General features: G+C 43.1%; 1 protein-coding gene across 5 annotated transcripts in view; it reads right to left on the bottom strand.

The window, feature by feature from the left end:
* The window catches only part of SLC35F4 (solute carrier family 35 member F4), a 128,105-nt gene that overhangs the window by 22,732 nt on the left and 87,406 nt on the right, over window positions 1-17,967 (bottom strand). For 3 of the 5 annotated variants that reach the window (XM_030006654.2, XM_030006664.2, XM_030006671.2), the window contains exon 2: window positions 1,157-1,345. The exons of 1 other annotated variant lie outside the window; for it this stretch is intronic. In XM_030006654.2, the coding sequence (XP_029862514.1) occupies window positions 1,157-1,345 (189 nt within the window). Of the gene's footprint in view, window positions 1-1,156; window positions 1,346-1,668; window positions 1,856-17,967 lie in introns of those variants that run through there. One more of the 5 variants, XM_041121574.1, reaches the window with a different exon arrangement.

The raw sequence follows: 17,967 nt of genomic DNA on the forward strand, positions 1-17,967 counted from the left end.
GGCACCACTCTTTTCTCAAGTGGCCTAAAGTCCTTTCTTAGAGAAGATGGATTCTGATTTTGGATGTACCCTACTGCCAGCATGCAGAGAGTTATTTCAGCCTGATATCTGCAAAAATGAGTATAGATCAGTTTTCTGGTATCTTACATATGATCTTTACTGCAAGATGCTGTATCATCCACTCTTTGCAGCAATAATCACCTCCAATATTTTTCTGAGGGTTTCCATCAAGAGAGTACTCCTGGAGTACAAGATCCCTCCATTTTCCAACACAAGAAGAAAATGGCTGACTCTTGCTGCCATCGGTGGTGAAGTGACAAGAGGAAGATTCATCTCCCACAATTCCAGTGCGCAAGGGAGATCCAACCCGTTCTTCCTCCCCTTTTTGCTCACAGTATCTACACAGACAGTCTTCCAAACAACTTGAACAGTTAAATTATTTCAGTCATTTAACATCTCTCTCCTCAACAGTACAATTCAGCGGACTCAAAGGCCTGTGGCTGCATATTGTAATTGCTCCCATTGCCATCCCTGCTGGTGATGGATGGACATCATGGTGAAGAAGTCAGTGTTCACCGTACCTACAGGTTCATTTGAGCTAAACTTCTGCAGTAAAGTGGGTGACACATTCCTGATGGAAGCCCTGACGTGCAGCTGATCGATGATCTGAACTGTGATGGTCTTCCCTAGATATCCTTCCACCTGTTGCTCCTTCTCTTCCTCTTCATCAGACCGTCCACGGTATGAGCTGAGATTGTCATTGTCTTTGAGAAGGAACATGGCTGGCTCTTAAGGGTCCTGGTCTCTGGCCAGGCTGAAGCTGAGGAAACATAACCACTTTGTAAAAACTAACTTGTGTGCTAACGTTAACCGTCCTTTCAAGATCTTCTGCGCCTACTGGCCTTACGATTTCTCAGATATCTAACACATTACACGTGCCTACTGAGGCCCAGGCCTTTTCCTCCCATCCTTGCTTCCTTCCCGCCTAACCCCAGTTTGCACACAGGTACAGGAAGGACTTTCACGTGGCTTTGCTTTTCGCAGCACCATAAACCAACGTCAACATGCTCAGACTCTGCACCATCTTTCAAAAGACAGACGAAAGAGGCCTTTCGCAGGCATGCTGTGACGCCGGGAATGCGGCTGTTATGCCTACCTGATCTGCTCTGCCTCTCGACTCTGCTGTGCCGACAGATTCCCGAGGGACTTCGATTCTGCAGCTCAAGAATGGGAGCAGCAGAATCTTCAGCAACAGTTAGAGGGGAGAGCTGCCTAGTCATGCCTCTGTGTCTGCTGGGGCAGTTGCCTCCTGGCTTGCATTGGATGACAGATGATCGTGAGGCACCTGAGAAGAAAGAGTTTGCATCAGTTTGGCTGTAAACTCCCTGGAGGAAAGCGGGGCTTTGAAACACTCTGTCAGTGAAATGCATACAAACGATTCAGCGGGAGAAAGGAAGCACACTGCAAAAATCAAGGTTTCAGCTCTGGTCAGAATAAAGTAAATAAGTAAGTAAATAAATACTTAAGTCTCTCCCCCCTTATAGAAAAAAAGGTGCTGTACAAAAACCAGTCTTTCCCCTGAAGAAATGAGAGCCCTATGCTGCAGTATTTTTTTAGCCCCACGGCTCCATCCATAGGGTCTGAACAGGCAAAGGAATTTGTACTCACGTGGGCCCCTTCCTGAGCACTGACACTGAATCAGGCAAAAGGAGAGGTCACCATTCTCCCTTAGGGTGGAAAGGAGGGCTGAGGAAGCACTACCTCCCGGGGTCAGTGGTGACAGTCTCTCCAGAGGAGAGCTTCCCCTTTCCATCCTCCAGAACGATCCTTGAGACTCTTGTATGGATGAAGCCACGGCCACTGACAGCTCTTTTGGATGAAGACTTCTGCTAAACCATTGAAGACACCAGTTTTAAGCCTTTACATGCACCAAATCAGATTCTCCACATCTTCAGAGAAGTTGCTTTTTCTTCTTCTGCTAGGTGCAGGCAACACCGAGATGCTGCATTTCACACAGAGGCTGTATAGACACACGAGGCAGCTGACAGGACCCAGGTCCCAGAAATACCAGTGGTACCAGATGAAAAGTTTGCTAGTGAGAAGGACACCATATTTTACGAGTAGGAGCTTGAAGGACTGGATTAAGAACCAGCAAACAGAAAAGAGTGCAGTGCTGGAATCTGGCAGTGTGAGCCTGGTGATCTTGCATGTACTCCTGAATTTATTGAAGGTGTCTGCGTAAGAGGTCAACACATGAGCAGCGTAAGAGAGTCCTCTTCTCAGAAAGTCATTTGACAGGCCGTTTTGGTAAGTAAAAATGTGTGTTCGTGGTCAGCTGTGATCACCCACCGCTCTTTTTGCAACTGCTACTTCAACTGGTGACCATCTTACCTAAACTTACAGAAGACGCATATACCCAGGGCAGCCACTGACTTTGCCATGACTTGGAAGGATTTAATTTGACTATCACACCTATTTCACATTGTAAAGAATACAAAAATAGACACAAAACCCATGTGTAAGGTGCCAGATGTGCAACAAATACAGCAGACATCTCAGAGGGCAACATTCTTCATTGCAACATGAGCCATTCAAATACACTGTGCAAATAACTCCATGCCAAACAACAACATAAAAGTATACTCTAAAGCAAGGACTGTATTCAAGGTTCAAGAGAATGCATGAATCAGGTCAACACTCTTTTGCCAGAGGAAGTTCAGAGGGTTCATATAACCTTCAACGAACTTAAAGCTATGTTTGGTTCACCAGGTCTAACTACAAAGATGGCAAAGGAAGACAGACATGTATAGAACATGGTATTATACAGAAAAATCCTCTCTCAGCCTATTTAGAACCTCCAAGGTCAGTTTTTACCCACCAAGTAGACAAGCAACTGAACCAGCAGCTAACCCCCTTGAGATGATCTTTCTCAAAGATGCTCTTCCCTTTTGTCCTCTGTCCAATGACGGATCTCTGACACAAGAAGGATGCCCAAGTCCAGGTCCCACCTTGCCACATAGTTCTACAAATTTCAATCAATGCAGTATACAAGCCACAGTCTACGACAGTAGACCCACAAAAGTCAACTTTGAAGGATTAAGACCTATATGATGTCTAAGCGCCACATCATCTCTTTCCATTTTTTATGAGCATTACTCTCTACAGAGCTTTTTAGAGCCTACTAGATATTTTCAGACCTTTAAAAAGCCATTCACCTTCATATATTTTCTTTTTAATGGAGAAAATAATGATCTAACAGCCACACAACTCCCCCCATGATTTTGTTCTACTCCTTTCATAACTCCAAGTGTTAGTCCTCCCACTTGTAACGAACAAGGATAACATTACCTAGTTACTTTGTAAACATCTTGCAAGTCACTCTGAGGTTGAAAAGTGCAGTAGAAATGGCAGCCCTGGGCCATTCACCCCATTAGAAGCAGCATAACACCTTTATTTGACAGCTGAAATTTAGTTCCAGCCTCCACGGGATTAAGACAATCAGTACTTTTGGGGCTAAATATTCAAAAAGGCACTTATGAATTTTCAGGTCCCCAACTTAAAGTTTTATTTTCAGAAAGCGTTTGTTGACTGCCTGTCCTCAGAGAATCAGCCACCAAGGTGCCTCGACCCAAATCACTACTCACTTTGATATGCATCATTTAAAGAGATTTCATTAAGCTGAAAGACACATGCTACATCTCGATTCAGATATAATTTAGAACAAGATCAAGATTCACATCACACTCAGCAGAAGTCTAGCAGATGATCCGCAACCAAAATTTCAAGGAAACCTATTTTTCTTCACATGCAAAAAGAGCTCTGAGTTATTTATATCTGGTACAACAAAGCAGCATCAATCTTTTCCTGTACATTGAGAAACTCAGCAGTTGAGACCAGAACTGCAATTCAAGAGATTGCATTTAATCGACAGTCACTGCTTGATTTACTGAATTCTTCTTCCCTTATGCTTGAAAGTAATCAGATAGCAGGGTGATTTATCAATATTTCATTGTTACAGCTAGAAAGCCTGGGCCAGCTAACGCTACTGAATCTGAACATATTTTAAGGATATACTTTGACAGGCAAGGTGAATAGATATATGCTGGGCTAACTTACCCAAACCTGGTATCAGCAGCAAGGACAACAAATCACCATTTACACAGTACAGCAATGAAACCTCGCACGTGTGCAATGTTACCCCACATAAGAGGAAGGGAAGGCAGAACTCGTGTAACTCCAGTTCTTTGTCTCACACAGCCATTATCAGCTATCAAGCAGGGATCCACTAAGACCCTCCAAATTTAGGGGGATCAAGAGCAGCATTTTCCACTGAACTTCCACATACCTTCACAAGTCCCACACGCTTATGGAGACCTCATGGTCTTAGACAGTGAGACCATGTCCTCTCCAGAGAGGACAACAGCAGGGTGCTGCCACAACTTGCCATGTGCAAATGGAAAAGCAACTATGCACTAAAAAGGTACTACAAACACCTCCTCCACAGCAAAGGTGGAGTGACACTGCCTGGGTCAGATTCATTTGACTTATTTTAGATGTCAACCTTAGGATGAGAAAAATAGTGCCCTGGGACTATCTGCATCTCCCTATGACTATACAGGAATAACAGAATCATAGAATGATAGAGTGGTTTGGGTTGGAAGGGACCTTTAAAGGCCATCTAGCCCAATCTCTCTGCAATGAGCAGGGACATCTTCAACTAGATGAGGTTGCTTAGAGCCCCGTCCAACCTGACCTTGGACAACCATCCTGAGCAGAGATGTTTACACTGGGTGGGACTTTTTACCTGACTACTTTACCTGACCTTCTTTTAACCTGACTACTCGATGTAAGAGGTTGCAACAGATATCTGTAACTCACTGTGCACAGAAGCCTCATCCAGTTTCTGTAGACCGACACAGTCAATGTCGAGCATGAACACAGTTCATGGCTTTAGCAGTGATGAATCATAGGCTGAGAATGAATCTACATTTTGGGCATCATTTGATATTTTAAGGGAATGCCACCGGAAGAGATTGGGAAGAAACTAACAAATAGAAAAAACCTTGCCAGACTGCCAGATCTTGCTGCTAGAAGTGTTCCTTCATTACTTGGAGGCTATAATTGAGTGTCAAAGCAACACTCAGCTCATGGGATTGACAAAGAAGGGAAGGAAGAACTGGAAAGGATCACACATGATTATATCAAGCATGTCTTAAGGAGTCAAATCCACCTGGATGATTTTTCATTATTGGATAAAAACAAACCCCCGCCCTTTCCCATTTTTAAAGATTATTTTTAGTTTATTATTCTCTTTCAACGAATCTTTTTCCTTGCCCTGCAAATGCAAATGCTCTATAGCATGAGAAGTAAAGCCATTTCTCTGCACATGGAGACCAAAGGGAAACCAGCAAGGGGAACCTGTGGCTTTCCATGTGCTTCTAACAAAGTCTGCCCTTGTCTTGCATTAACTATTATATACTTATCCCAGTGTACTTCGATTTAGCAAGGTAATTATGCTTGTGACTGAACTAAACCACATGATTAATATCACTGATATCCATGCCTTTTCACATTCTTGAACACCGTTGTGAGTCCTGGCTGTGGGAGGAGGCGACCACCACATGCTGCTGCTGCCGTGTCCATTCAAACCAGGAACCTGCAGCACGTGCCTTGTCCTGACAATCATTTTCATCATCCATCTATAAACTATGCACAGCTCCCTTGCCCCCTGACCCTCTGAAAGATGCGATACATGACTTGTGGCTTTTTGTTCATATACAGGTTTCCATATGAGGCTCACGCAGTGAGAAAATATGTCCTCACCTTGGCTAGAAAAATCGCTTTGTTATTTTGAAGGGGGCTTGGAGAGAAGGGATTATGCTTTGAGGTTCAAACACAACTATTTTTAGATTATCTTCATGTATATGACATATTTAGCATGTGACGGCAGTGCTTGGAATACAAAAAAACCCCCATGCCATTTCATTTGTGACAACTTTTCTTGTCTCAAAGTTCTTACTAAAAATGGATCAAATGGACTGCCAGTAAAATAATCAATGCAACATAAAAATGCAGCTGTGGAAGTCATTTTTATGGCTAGGTCATCACAGAATTGATTTTTTTTCTTTTTCTCTTCTTTTTTAACCAACTGCCCTGATGGAAATTTAGAACCTCTCAAACAGGTAACTGAATTCCCTTCTGAAAGCCATCCATGCATTCATGACACTGGATTACCGACACAAAGTGTTGGCTTATTTAGAGATAGCAACATCTGGCTTGCTGGTATACGCCAAAATACATACTCTTTTTTTGATTACACAACTAAATCAATGGTTAAATAGGTGATGCAAATGAGCTGGACAGTTTCTTTGTATTATATTCCCAAAGCCCTGCAGAGCAGTGGTCAGCTGTGGCTACCACTGTAGTCAGGAGAGAGACCAGCTCTTCCAAGAAGTCAGTCAAGGCATCTACAATCTACCTTTTACTCATTCAGTATGCTTATTTTACTGTGTCCTCAAAATCTCAGCTCCTAATATGTCATTGTTTTTGCATTGACAAAATGATGTCTTCATACTACTGCCGCAGAAACAATTGCTAGGTTTTGACAGATGGATGGAGGTAGAAGTCAGTCTGGTGTTATGTGGAAAGTACGTCAATTGAATGTTCCTGCTAAATTGGGCACCGGTGAAAGAATTGACAACATTTCCTTTACACTGCAACGTTACCTGTTAGAGTGAGCATCCACAACGATGACAGACTCGCTCACACACCACAAGCCTATTGTTTCCAGCAGCCTGTACACATGCATGCATTGATACTAGTCAGTTCACGATCGTGAGGGCTGGAGACTTTCGCAATGAAATTCTGGTTTTAATGCCATGCAGCAGGGAGAAGATGATGTGAATTTTGTGGCCAGGGAAATATCGGACGCACATGGCCCTACAGGAAAGGGGACTGAGTTGCACTGCTATTGGTAGAGGTGAAGAGAGCTTATTCTGTCCATTTTACAACAATAAAACCTCATTAGGTTGGATTAGCCATGGCTTTAATTGGATTGTTTGCTACTGTTAGCACACAACTGGAGGCAGGCCTATCCAACACTATCAATCCAATGGCGAGTTAGGTCCATAGCTTATTTTATTTCAGCCAGAGGGACTGCCTGTAAAATCAAATCCTGCCCTTCCTTATGCTGGTGTAAACCCACAGCAACTGAGTACAATCAGCAAAGCTGTTCTGGGCACACACTAAAGTACCTGAAGATAATAGCTGACCCGGGAAGTTAAAATTCAAGGGAAAACTCTCCCTAACTTTTAATGAATTCAGAACCAGCAGTTTAACTCAGGACATGAAGCTGTAATTACATTTACTAAACCCAAGCAAACAAACAATAGGAAGGGTGTCATTGCAGACAGTGTGCTCCACAGGTTTGAGGAATAAGTATCTCTTGTTAAATGAAGAAAAAACATTTCATCATGTCTCAGGCATTTGGGGACAATGTTCTTCATTTAAACACATGCTTCCAAGACACTGCAATGGTCTCTGTGTATTAGAGTTATGCATGTGTGTCCCTTCAGAGCAATGCCTTGTTCATTTACTATTTGCTTGTTCTGGAAGTTTTTATGTTTGAAGGGGATGAGAAGGTTACAAGAAATTTTTTTTGTCCTAGGGGAAAACAAGATTTTCAGATTTTAATGAAAAACAAATGACTCAGTGATAGTGTACAGCATTTCTCTTGTACTATGATTAACTATTGTCAAGAGCAGAAAGCAAAAAAGCAGATATTTTTGTTGTAGTTTAACAGTGACATCCATCAGCAATTTCTGCCAATTATCCCTTCAGTGTCTGTACCCAGCCCTTCACTTCAAATCAGCAGACGGCAACTTCACCCACAATTAGCAATCTCAACAACTTCCATGTGCCCTCCTATCCTTGCTATAAAGTGAACAAAGAGGCAGCAAAGGGAGTAAATAACTTAAATTTCACATCTTATAACGAACTTAGTTCCTGAGCAGGGATGTGTCACTCTAGACCCTTGCACCTAATTACCCTTGCAGATGACCAGTTCCAGCCTAATTGTCAGGGGAGGAAATCAAACAGTCAAAAAAAATCCCCCCTGTACACAAGAGTCACGTCTCGTGCTTAGGTACAAAACCTCACCCATGCGGCTTCCCACCTCCCGCTCCCCCGACCACCGCCAATGCACTGCGCTCCGGATCGAAACACACACTGCAACGGCAGGGCCGCCGTCTCTCCCTCTTGCACCATCAAACGCCTGGGGAAATAGCACCTTCACATCCCACCTGGGGAGAAGGAAAAATCTGACCACAGTGACTGTTAAGTACCTGAAAAATGGTCTCACGGCAGAGACAAATGACAGAGATACCTGTCAGGGATGGTCAGGGTGTATCTGACTCTGCCTTGGAGGAGGGATGACCCAGACAACTTCCTGAAGTCACCTTCCAGACCTGCATCTCCTTGGCTTTATGATGGTTACTGTGTTGGGACCTAGTCCCAAGGTGCTAACTTCTCCTGATTTAAGATCCAGAGCACTGAACAGTAAGGCCATGCACCTTGATTCCACTTATAACTAAGATCTGGAATAGAAGCACAACAAACTAAACCCATATATATAAACAGCAAGAAAACCTGACAATAACCAGACAGACTGAGGATGCACCATTAAATGAAAAAGAAAAGATGTGCCCAACTCTGCAAACTGCAATACCGTAAGTCAGTTTTGAGCAAAAGAAATATAAAGAGCTAATGAGAAGGAGTTGAGTGCATCCGCATCTAACACTATGAGATCTGGCAACTTAAGGAATTCAGAATTAAATTAAAACAATCAGAATCAGGCAGGACCATCTGTATATGGTCCATGTCAGTTGTGAAAACAACCTGTGATTCTACTTGGTCCTGGCACTTCCAGCGTGTATTTGCCCCCAGCTTTTTTGGTTGCCACACAGAAGATGGTTTTGGACTGCACTGCCAATACGGAAGCTACATCATGCTACTGTCCCAGTGCCTGATATGATCTGCTAGATGAAATCTGCAGTCAGAGCATTAGTGACATCTGTTCATATAAAATTCAAGGTCTGTGAAAGGCCCCAACAGGACAAGGTGTAGCATTTGTACACACTGGCTGTGCTTGGAATGGAAAGAGAGTGAGATCTGTACACAAAGTACATGCAAATGCACCATGTTATTGTTAGAAGAAGTAGTAGTAGTAATAATACTGAGATTTAACACACATATATTGAAGAGGGAAGGAGCTTCCATTTATGCTTAATACAGCCATGTCATATGGGTAGATACATATATGATTATTCACCTTTTGCAGATGAGGAAAGTGGGAAATAGTTGCTAAGTAAGTTGCACAAAGGCATCTACTCATGCTATGGTTGATTCTCATCTCCCCAGATCCCCACAGCTGCCTGCTGAAACTGGGGTTCCCGTATTAATTGCCATATGCTTGATGCCTTGGCTTCTGCATGCAAACCTGATAAACACTTGCAAGTCTCTAAATCCATCTTTCTGCACATCAGCTACATGTTCTTCTTATGAAGAACCTGCTCTGAGATGGATGCTTTCTGGGCAAACCAGGGAATATGATGTGCATGGTGTGCATCCAATCCTGTGTCCTAAAACTTCCGACTGGGGACTGCAGCACAAAATGAATGCAGACTGCAACATCCGTTATGTTCAACAGCTGCAACCATTAAAAACCAAACAAACAAAAAAGACCTTTGCAGGAAGCATATAAAGGCTTTGCTGGGTGCAAGCAATCTGCAGACCGACTTTTCAGCAGCCCTGACGCATGAGCATAATGGCCAGCTGTCTCTGGAGGACTTCTCAACTTGTTTCTTACTGAAGTAAATGGCTCCTCTTTGTATTGCCCTGGATCAAGACTCTTCCTCAAAACACATGAAGACAAATATTAAAAACCCCAAATCTCTGTTCAAATCTTTGGACCACTTGTTCATCCACCTACATTTTACTGAAAGTGTATTTAAAAGCACGGAAATATTTTTTCCCTGGCTTTTTTTCCTCCTTACTCACTTTAAGCCAAGATGACTTTTTTCCCCATTCTCATTTCAACATAACTCAAACAAATTTATCACTGCCTCTGTTTAAGCACTGACAAGGAATTCCATTGATTTGACACCAAAAATAATACACCAGCATCAGCATGAGGGTATCAGAACAGATGTCGGGGAAAAAAGTTTATTTGAGAACATCTGTAGTGGAACTGGCAGCTGGCATATGTATTTTGAAACTTACTAGCTACATATATTTTAAAGTTACTGGGCACAACATAACATTTAGAGTTTGAAGGAACGTAGAAGAAAGTGCTGCAAATGAAGAATGTTTTTTATATGTTGAAATCAAAACTTCTACAACTTCTACACAAAACATACGTTTGGAGTGGAATATTCTGGACTGAATTCTGCTGTCGGAAACATTGTTGACATCTCCATTTGCCTTGAAAAACAAATGCGGTGTCAAAATCTCATGCTCAGCTGTGACGACTCTGGAGTTAGAAAACACTTACCTCCAGTAAGGTTATGAACATCTCCTCCTTCAGCACAGAACTTTTCCCATGCAAAGAGCCTCTGCTTATTGCTCCTTCCTTACCCATCAGGACACTGTACCTAGAATGAAGCCTGGGAAGGGCAGGACCAGGCACACTAATACACTCCCTCCACTACCTATGCAACTCGCAAAGAAGTTACATGAAACATTTTAAGACCCTTTCACACCATGAACATCTTGGAGGGCAACTTTCTGGCTAAGTGCTGCTGGGGAAAGCCAAGCCAAGCTGCCCTGGTGCTGCAGAGGAAGAAGAGGGCAGCGTAGAGGCATCCAGAAGTATGTCTGCACCCCGGTGTCCAGCCAAGCTAAGCCCATGCCAGCAAATGACTCTAGATCACAGGGACAGATCCAAAACCCAGTGCAGTTCCTGGGAAGACCAACTGATTTTAGTGAGCTTTGGCTCAGCCTCTGAGGAGGACAATGGGGGTACTTCCACACCACACTACTCTGTGAGGAGGGAGCCGGAGCATCAGATGTTTTTATTCGGGTGAAGCCAACACATACCTGTCTGAGGGAACAACCCCCAGGGACTTACAAGTCCCCTTATTGCAGCTCCAGAGCAAGGACTTTATTTTAAGCTTTCACTTACATAAACAGTCCCTATGAGACCACCTCAATAACAACTTCTGAATGAGTCCTTCGAACATACATTTAAAGGGATATCCTTCACTGCAAGAGACCTATGAGACTTTCTTTTCCCCACATATGCTTGACCAGACACCAACTCAAGCCAATTGTAGGATTCATTCGCCTGGGATCAGACCAGCTTTTCACCACTTCAGCACTGAAAAAGCAACAGATAAATGCAAATCATTTCATTCAAAGCTGCACACCATCCCATTAAAGAAAACCTCTGTTACAAACTTTGTAATAAATTAGACCAGAGGCACCTCCAGTGCTTTCACAATTTATACACTTTACTCCAAAAATAATGGGTTATGAATCTCTATAAAAGAATTCTTTGAAAATTAATCTTGTCGTTGCTAAAATTTAGTGACATTTTCAAAAAGAAAGACATTCTGAGTTAAACTCTCATTTTTACCTTCACTACAGTAAATCAAGAGTAGCTTCAATGAAAGCCATGAAGCTGCTTTGACAAAGTTGTTGTGAAAGGAATTTAGACCCAGGACACTCCGGAAATCTCTCATATGCATCTCATTATTAAATAATTATGATATAGCTTCTACTTTCAAGAAACACTGCAATAAATCCAGGCTGGTTCATGGGTCTCCTAAGATCCCAGTGTAAAAGCAGTCAGCACACTGACACACAATTCAATATCAAACTGCCTGTATTTATCTCCTACGCAAACTACTACCTCTCCTGTTTGATGGGTGCCTCCAGAGAGTGATTCATTCCCGCTCCCTTAGATAACAATCTTAGGAGATGAATCACCTCTCAGAGGTGTCCAGCTCTCCTGCTGACTCCAGGAAGCTCAGGCAACTTTCTTAGTACTTACCAAGGCTGACATTTAGATGCATCTAGATAAGTCCAAATCTGACTGTCTCAGGCTCAATCCATAGCAGCACTGTGGTACATCATTAAGCACATGCTTCGATTTCCTTGCCTGACTTAAAGCCTAATTAAGCACATTTGAGGAAGGGTGGGTTAAAAGAACATTTTACAGGTAAGCAGCTGGGGCAAAAGTAAGTATTTATCACTGTATTGCTGCATTTTGTAACCCCAGGAGATACTTCCAACTGGTTTCTCCATTGCCCTTGGGATAATAGCTCCAACAGGTCTCACCCCTGCCTTTCCACGATGGCACATTTGGGATAAGTCTCCTCCACACAGTGTCCGTACAACCCACCTGGCTCAGGCACTCGCGTACATAGAGTCCTCTTGCTGTGGTGGATGCCATGCTGGGGAGTGAGGGCTGGCCAGACTGAGATGAAGACATGTTCTCAAAAGTATTTGGTGGCTGTGGTCTCAGCTTGATACACACCTCCCATCCTCCAGAACCACTTAGCCCACGCGCCAACCCTTTTCGGCAGCTGTCTCTGCTCCATTTCTTTCCACATGAGCAGCGTTTTCTGACCAGTGATTTGCAAACGTCTGGGTGCCTCTTCACTACAGAAGGAGTCTTCTTGCCTGGATTTCACTCCACCATCCAGGAGTCAGCAGTTTCTGTGGTTCTACCAGAAGATAGCTAGGAAGCCACAAACCTCAACTGCTTGAAAACTGCCAACATAGAGTGCACTGGTGCCCTGCTCTCCTCCCAGCACACAGGCCCAGAGCCCAAGTTGCTGTGGCATCTCTTCCACATGCTCTCCCCATGCCTGGGAAGGAAAGGCAGGACAGGCGCAGTGCTCTTGGGAATGTGGCTGCCCTAGCCCATTAGGATTCTTTGGGAATCCCTGCTAAAATCTTTGCTGATCTGTAAAACTGGCTGCACACACTCAGATTTAATGTATGGGTCCAGTATTAGTTCAGCTTGGCCCGCTTCATCCCTAGCAAGAACCTTTCCATTTTCAGCCTGTCGGATATGACAAGCGCTCTCAGGTAGTCATTTCCAGTCTATTGCCCTTTCTTCCTACGATGACGGGATTCTCCCTCCCTGAGGAAACAGGCAGTGCAATATTTGATGCTGCTGCTGCAGCCCAGCATGAGGAGAAGGTTAAGACTGGACTAAACAGAGGCATCTGACAGCAGCTGGACTGGTTAAGTTGGAGGCAACCACAGCTTGTGAGTTGTCTTAGACCCTAAAAGGTAGGGACAGTCTTTAATCCTCCGCATTCACAGCCTGGTGCAACGCAAGCCCGGTCTGTGCTGGGAGCTCTCAGGGAATAAAGAGCAGCAAATCACCCTGTTAACCAGCACAGCAAGCCAGCGCACCCGGCCGTAACGCTGGTCCTTTAAAAGTAGATGAGTGTAGGAATTACAGTATCACACATCCTAAAATCTGGTGCTATGCAACAGCAATGGACCGACATAAGCAGCAGGTCTATCAGCTCCTTCAACTTTCTTTAATGCATTTTTCCCTCAAGAAAGAAACACCAGGTAACTACCAAGACTGCAGAATTCTCAATATCACACATATACTCCCAAGAAAAATGACACAACCTATTGCCTGCTCTACCAAAACCCAGCCCCATTTGTAATTTAAGCCAGTCTGACCTGGGTAGATTGAAGAATTGGAAGTCACACTCTGCTGACAAGCACTGGACTGTGTCTCTCGCTTTGTTTTTATCCTGGATGTAGCACTGAATTTAACTCACACAAAGGAATCACATTTTCATTTCTGGTTGGCATAACAAAGCTCAAACCAGAGACAGCACACACCTTGCAATTTTACAGCTCGAGTGTTCTTAACAATGTACCACACCTGGTGGGAAGAGTTCATTCTGGCAGAACAAGCAACTTTGGAAAGTACCACTCAGCTCTTTAAAACATCCGACACTGAATATAATAAACTTGCAACAGTACACTGAAAGCCTGAGATTCTACAGACATTTAGAACAAAAACTTGAACCTGAACATTAGGAATATTTTTAGAAAAGCTTTCCTTTCGACCTTTGATTTATACTGCACATATACCTGCTGTATATTTTCAGCATGCCAAGCTTTATATCTGCATCACAGCTATCAGCACAGTCATATCTCACGCTGGACAACATCACCACATTTCCAGTTGACACAAAAGTGTGATGCGAAATTGGTATACACTCTTAAAGGAATGAGGCTGTCACGTCTGATCAAGAGCATACAACAGATTTTACAATTTCTATCTTGTGGTTTTTGTATTAAGGAATTCTTTAGAGCTGACACTTCTGAAAATAAGGGGGGGAAAAGCAGTTTAAGGGAACAATTGCTATCTCAAGCTGAGGGACAGCAAGCACAAAAAAGTTGGTGCCTCTATCTGTAAAGCAAAAAAGATCGATCTAGAGCACAATATTAAAATACTACAGAAAATTCAATAACATTATATGGACCTAGTTTCTTATCATTTTAAAAGCCAGAATTGAATTACAACAACTTTATCAGTTGTTCACATTTCAACATTAGTTTCTTCATCAGAAATCATTCACACAGCAGCTGAACACAAGCAATATAAATTTAACTGCACTTATCCCAGATGATATTAAAGTGTTAAAAATGCTGTCCAAGCATTAGTTACTTTAAAAATACACATACACGCACACACATTCGCATTACTTTGCATGAAACAGAGCAGGAGGAGCATGCGAAGTAAATTCCTGCCTAGGGTTAGATATACAGGAAAAAAAGCATTTACCGTCTGGCACAGGCGAATTTAATTCAGAAACATTGTAAGACGGTAATGGTGCCACTCTTGCCGAATGTTTCCTCATCCTTTGAAATTGCTCTCCTACTCACACGCTCACTTCATCTTTAGTCTGCATCGCTTTAGGTCCCGAGTACTATAGTAAACACTCGGCTATGGCTGGTGGCTAGATGTTGTTCTGGAGATGCTGCAGTAGGCTATGAGTACTGATTTGCTGTTTCCCTGGGAAACCATTTGCAACACATTCAAACAATGCTTGACCTCTGCTAACACTTTTCTTTCATTCAATTGTTAAGCGCGGCAGATAAAATATAAATATATTAGCTATCGCGCTTCGTAAACTTGAAAGTGCGGCAGCCCCTTTGGATGAAAGCAAAGATTTCACATCAAATATCTGCGCTGTGTTAGCAAAGCAGACGGGAGATTTCTCAGACAACTGCAAAGGAATTATGCAACGCAATTTTCTGGTTCCTTACACTGTGACAATATATGGATGATTACAGTAATTATTTTAAATAAACTTTGAATAATGTAACTCCTACAGAGCCGCTAAATCAGGAATGCCTTGGGCAAAAGAGTCGGTAACATCCAGCCCTGTATCTGATAACGAAGCAATGGTATTGCAGGAGTCTCTTTGCTTTTAATGCCCTACAAAAATTGTCACAATCAGGAGACATATATAGGCCATGGTTGGTCTACATTTCTTCCTCACTTCCCTTGAGGCAGCTAGGACATTTTTGTCCCTCTTTCCCTGACATCTTCTCTCTCTTCTACTCCCTTTTTATTATTATTATTTATATTATTGGAAGTTGTTCACTTCGAACAATGAGAAAGTTTCACTGAGGAAACTGGTGACAGCCCATATAATGTCTGTAACTCTTTGAAAACCCCATCCACTTGTGTAACCTGGCACTGTGCTGGGAGCTTTCTTTGCCAGGAGGTGGCTACCAACACCTCTTAAGAGCCCTGCCTTCAGAGCTCTTCACCACGAGAACTATCAAGTCTTACCCAAGAATTTGTAGGTAGAAAGCTTTACTGTTGATATTCAAGGTATTTGCTGCAGGAACTATGGGAAATAAAAAGGCAAAGGACAGAAAGGTAGCTTAGCTCTACCAGAATCTGCTAGCAAAGCTGCTGAATTTTTATGGGCCACAAGTATATACCTTTCAGCTATAGTCTCTGTGCCTTTGATAGTAACTGAGAGTGGGGATTCCTGGCCCGGAGCTTGGTCCTCCATCCCCTACTATACCACCAAACTGGGAGAAGTTATTGGCTGGAAGGAAGGCCACAAAGTGATTTGAAAAGGATCAAGAATCACCAACCTAGGATGTCATGTGCTGGGCTTCCTAAAGCAACCTGCCTGCTGGGATCTCACGTGTTTTACACACTAACAAGTTCCATGCTTGGGGTATGTGTGCAAGGACTGTTCCCTTCGCTCACCCGTAAGGAGCCAGGACGTACAGAGGAGCAGAGGGGAGGAAGCAGAGTCCCAGCCGGATCATCCTTCAGATGCAGCCACAGAAGAGCCTCGTACATGCAGAGAACTGACCTACAGCATCCTAATGGATAAGCAGCCTGTGACTCCGCTGTACCCAGAGGGGTAGGAAGGGTCTTTGGGGCAACCAAGCCAGCAGCATAGGACGTTATCTTAAATGTGTGATCTTGCCCTGCATGTCCCTTTAATGCTGCCCTCTTATTCCTCTTTCGGAGACAGAATGGCCTGCACTCTCTAGTATTAGGGTGCGGTGGCACAGTAAGGAAGAGAGAGTGGTTAACCGTATGGAAGTGAGGGAGAAAGTACCTCATCACGCCCTCCCCCAAGGCCACCCCACCCCAGTGTCAAGTACCTGGGACACACTACAGAAGAAGTACAGGAAAGAGAAATGGTTGCAGCTGCCTGGTTTTCCACCCAGCATGTCCCCTCTTGGAAGGCTTGGAGCTCTCCTTTAGGATCTTCATTATATCCCCTGTGACTGATAAGGCTTTCCATCATGACAGTCTTTTCCAAAGCATTACACTGCATCGCATAAAGCTAACCGGCTTTTACTGCTTATCTGCATGCAGAGGATTTCCAGCACTGTGTAACAACTATTCCAAAGAAAATTATCTTCCCAATTTGTGGAAAGAATTTTATTCTCCCCTCAAAAGTGCTGAGAGTCAGCAGACTTTGTGATAGAGTAATCACGACTCAAGTAATTGCCGGCTCCACAATCACAAGGCTATCTATTAATACATGTCTAGTCCTTGAGCATTTATGTAATATAAACAACATAATAATATAACACAGAGATTGTTTTTAGAAAACCATTTCTGCAAATAGGAGCTTATAATGGAATCATTAACGAACCTTAACAATGGTGAGGATGAAACGCATGAGACAATGTCAAGCAATTCGAGATGTTTCTTTCAGACAATTTCAACATTAACAGCAGAATGGGATTGCATCTAAAAGTTGCTGCATTTTTTTTCAAAGGAAAATCAGCCATCATTTTAACTCTGCAACTCAGAAGCCATATGCAAATCCACAAAGCACTCTTTCAAATACCTACCATAGCAATCTCCAGTTCGTACAACAGTTGCAAGAGAAATTAAGCAGATACAAAACTGTTTTAAAAATATGTGTGATTGGTACCTATAACTCCCATCAAAGATTGCAGCTTGAAAAGCATCAGCTTCTCTGGCTACACAAGCAAAAGCTTTGGCCATCTGTTTCTGCTCCTACTATGAATAGCTGATTTCTGTATTTCTGTATGAAATGCTATTCATCTAAGTCCTCTGATCCTTCCTATGTACTCTCTATCTCCACTCTAAGTGTGCTGAAGAAATTAATAAAATAATATGGAGTGGAAGTGAGAGAAGCAAGCTCTGTTCCTCTCTCCTGAGGTACATCAGACACAAATCCATCCACAAGTGGAACGTGATGTCCATATTTACCAGGATGGCATGATAGTTACTCCACAGACTGCAAGTCAACATGAAATCTGCGGTCCTGTGCCATCTTACTCACCTCATGTTTACGCAAGGCACCGCAGTGGGAAAATATGGGGGGGTTCCCCCCAAAATTGTACAGTAAACTAGTTTCCAGGTACCTTTAAAACAGATTTTCATATGTTGTTGCTTGCCTCACATTCTGC

The sequence above is a fragment of the Aquila chrysaetos genome, chromosome 2 (assembly GCF_900496995.4).
Source record: "Aquila chrysaetos chrysaetos chromosome 2, bAquChr1.4, whole genome shotgun sequence".
In the NCBI taxonomy this organism is placed as follows: Eukaryota; Metazoa; Chordata; class Aves; order Accipitriformes; family Accipitridae; genus Aquila; species Aquila chrysaetos.